The 2,030-nt window shown below is 32.8% G+C and overlaps 1 protein-coding gene across 1 annotated transcript; it reads left to right on the top strand.

Annotated features, from left to right (window-relative positions):
* The first annotated feature begins 12 nt into the window (after nucleotides 1-12).
* Nucleotides 13-1,446, top strand: LOC118346145 (reticulon-like protein B8). Its single transcript, XM_035687179.1, has 2 exons — nucleotides 13-116; nucleotides 1,080-1,446. Exons 1-2 carry the CDS (start codon nucleotides 32-34, stop codon nucleotides 1,247-1,249), a joined length of 255 nt encoding a protein of 84 aa, XP_035543072.1. The 5' UTR covers nucleotides 13-31; the 3' UTR covers nucleotides 1,250-1,446.
* The last annotated feature ends 584 nt before the right edge of the window (nucleotides 1,447-2,030 follow it).

Consider the following 2,030-nt stretch of genomic DNA (forward strand, 5'->3'; position numbering starts at 1 on the left):
CTGTTGCTTTTGGATATAGCAATTTAATTCCATGAAATCTTCACAGGTTATAGTAGGCTTGTGGTTTGCTGCTGTGGTAGGGAGCTGGTGCAATTTTCTGACTGTTCTGTATGTTGGTGAGTTTCTTACTTTTATATTGTGGAGTCTGCTACTAACTTTGTCATTTTCTGTTTCGATACTGTCTGTGCTTTGATTCTGTGTTTTGATTTAACCCCTGGCTTGTGAGTTTCAATATTTTGGATGTAGTTTAGCTGAGATCCCTGTGAGCATGTTCATCTTTCTCCTCAGCGTTGTGGACAACTTTTTTCCCAGTATTATGAAAGTTGGAAACCATGATTGCATGTAGCATAATTAAAATATAGATAAAATCTAGTTTTCTCCTGTGGAGTTGGAAAAATTTATTATCCCGTAGGAATGTCTACTATTCTGGGTCTATGGGCAACACTATTTTGCTGGGAATCTACCTATATTATATATATATATATATATATATATATATATTTATAACTATTTTTCCGGGAATCAGAGAATATTATTCATTTGCTTGGAATGAAGCATCAATGATTTTGATAGATATGGGATGGCTGAGACCGATATTTCCCCATGAGGAATGAAATTGAGTCTATTCCGTGTATCATAAGAGTGTATTTCAGGGGCCAGTAAGGATCAATATCTAAACATTTTCTTCTATGAGGACATGGATATCGCTTTTCAGAGAAACAAACGCAACCAAACCATAAAAAGATTGTGGGATGTCCCTTTATTCTTCCTGGCTCATTCTTTTGTTTATCATTGAAGATGTACCGTGTTCGTGTGAGAAACATACATGGAACTTGAAAGCCGTTTGGACAAATTAATTTTTATAGAGAAATGATGTTTACAGTTATAGAATGTGCAAGAGTTGCGCACTCCTTTTGAGAAAAGTGAAATGAGACTTACATAGAAAAATTAGTTTTTTAATAATGAATCGCACTTTTTTTCAAAAGGAGCGCATGGCAGTTGTATAATTCATAACTATATCTAGTATTATTCATTTATATAAGAGGTACTTATCATCTGACAGTTTTTAATTTCTTTAGGTTTTGTCGCTGCTCACACACTGCCAGTGTTATATGAGAGGTATGAAGATCAAGTTGACAGCTTTGTGTACCAGGTCATCGAACAAATTCGATGTAACTATCGGAAGTTGGATGCTGGTGTCCTTAGCAAGATCCCTAAGGGAAAGCTCGATGGAAAGAAGCATGAGTAGAATAATTTGGTAAAATAACTAGGCTGTTATGCATTTCCCTTGTCATTTATTGATGGAGGATTAAATTTAAATGTGTTTCAGACCCAAAATAGGGCAAGAAAACCAATGTTTTCGGGTAGATTTAAATCAGTCTATTGAATTGAGGGAATAAGCTGATGTTTGGGCTTCAATTTATATGACCGCCATCTCCACTCGCATGACCATAGTCACACAGCACCCAGTTCTCTCAAGAGTCCTAATCAGCTGCCTATATCGCACACTATTATTGATTTATTTTTTATTTTTCTTCTTGTCAAATTAATTGAGTTATTCTATTTATCATCTCTACACCACAACATAAAATTATTTGTAATTTATCGAAAAATAAATTTTCCAAAACATAACATAAAAAAATAGTCTCAAAGCAAGAAAATTTAAAACTGATTTGTTTGTCTAAAAACACTTATTATCTAAATCTGAACATTCCTTGACACATGATCCATACTAGTTATTTGCTTGATCAATCAAAATGAGTTGAATACTCAAATAAGTGATACATTATATAGTATACATAATTAACATGGTTTTCTTGAAAAAGTTCATACCTATACAAATATAAGCACATAACATGTACTATGCGTAATCCATTAAAAATAATTTTCCTTTCTTTAACTCTGCGATTCCATTGTGGTTATGCTTAACTTATTATAATATAATGAGTAATGTTATATATTATACTCACATCCTATTTTGATCATACTAAGTGGTATGTGACATATTTATTATCATTAAATGATAAAGA

Source organism: Juglans regia, unplaced genomic scaffold (genome assembly GCF_001411555.2).
Source record: "Juglans regia cultivar Chandler unplaced genomic scaffold, Walnut 2.0 Scaffold_710, whole genome shotgun sequence".
Classification (NCBI taxonomy): Eukaryota; Viridiplantae; Streptophyta; class Magnoliopsida; order Fagales; family Juglandaceae; genus Juglans; species Juglans regia.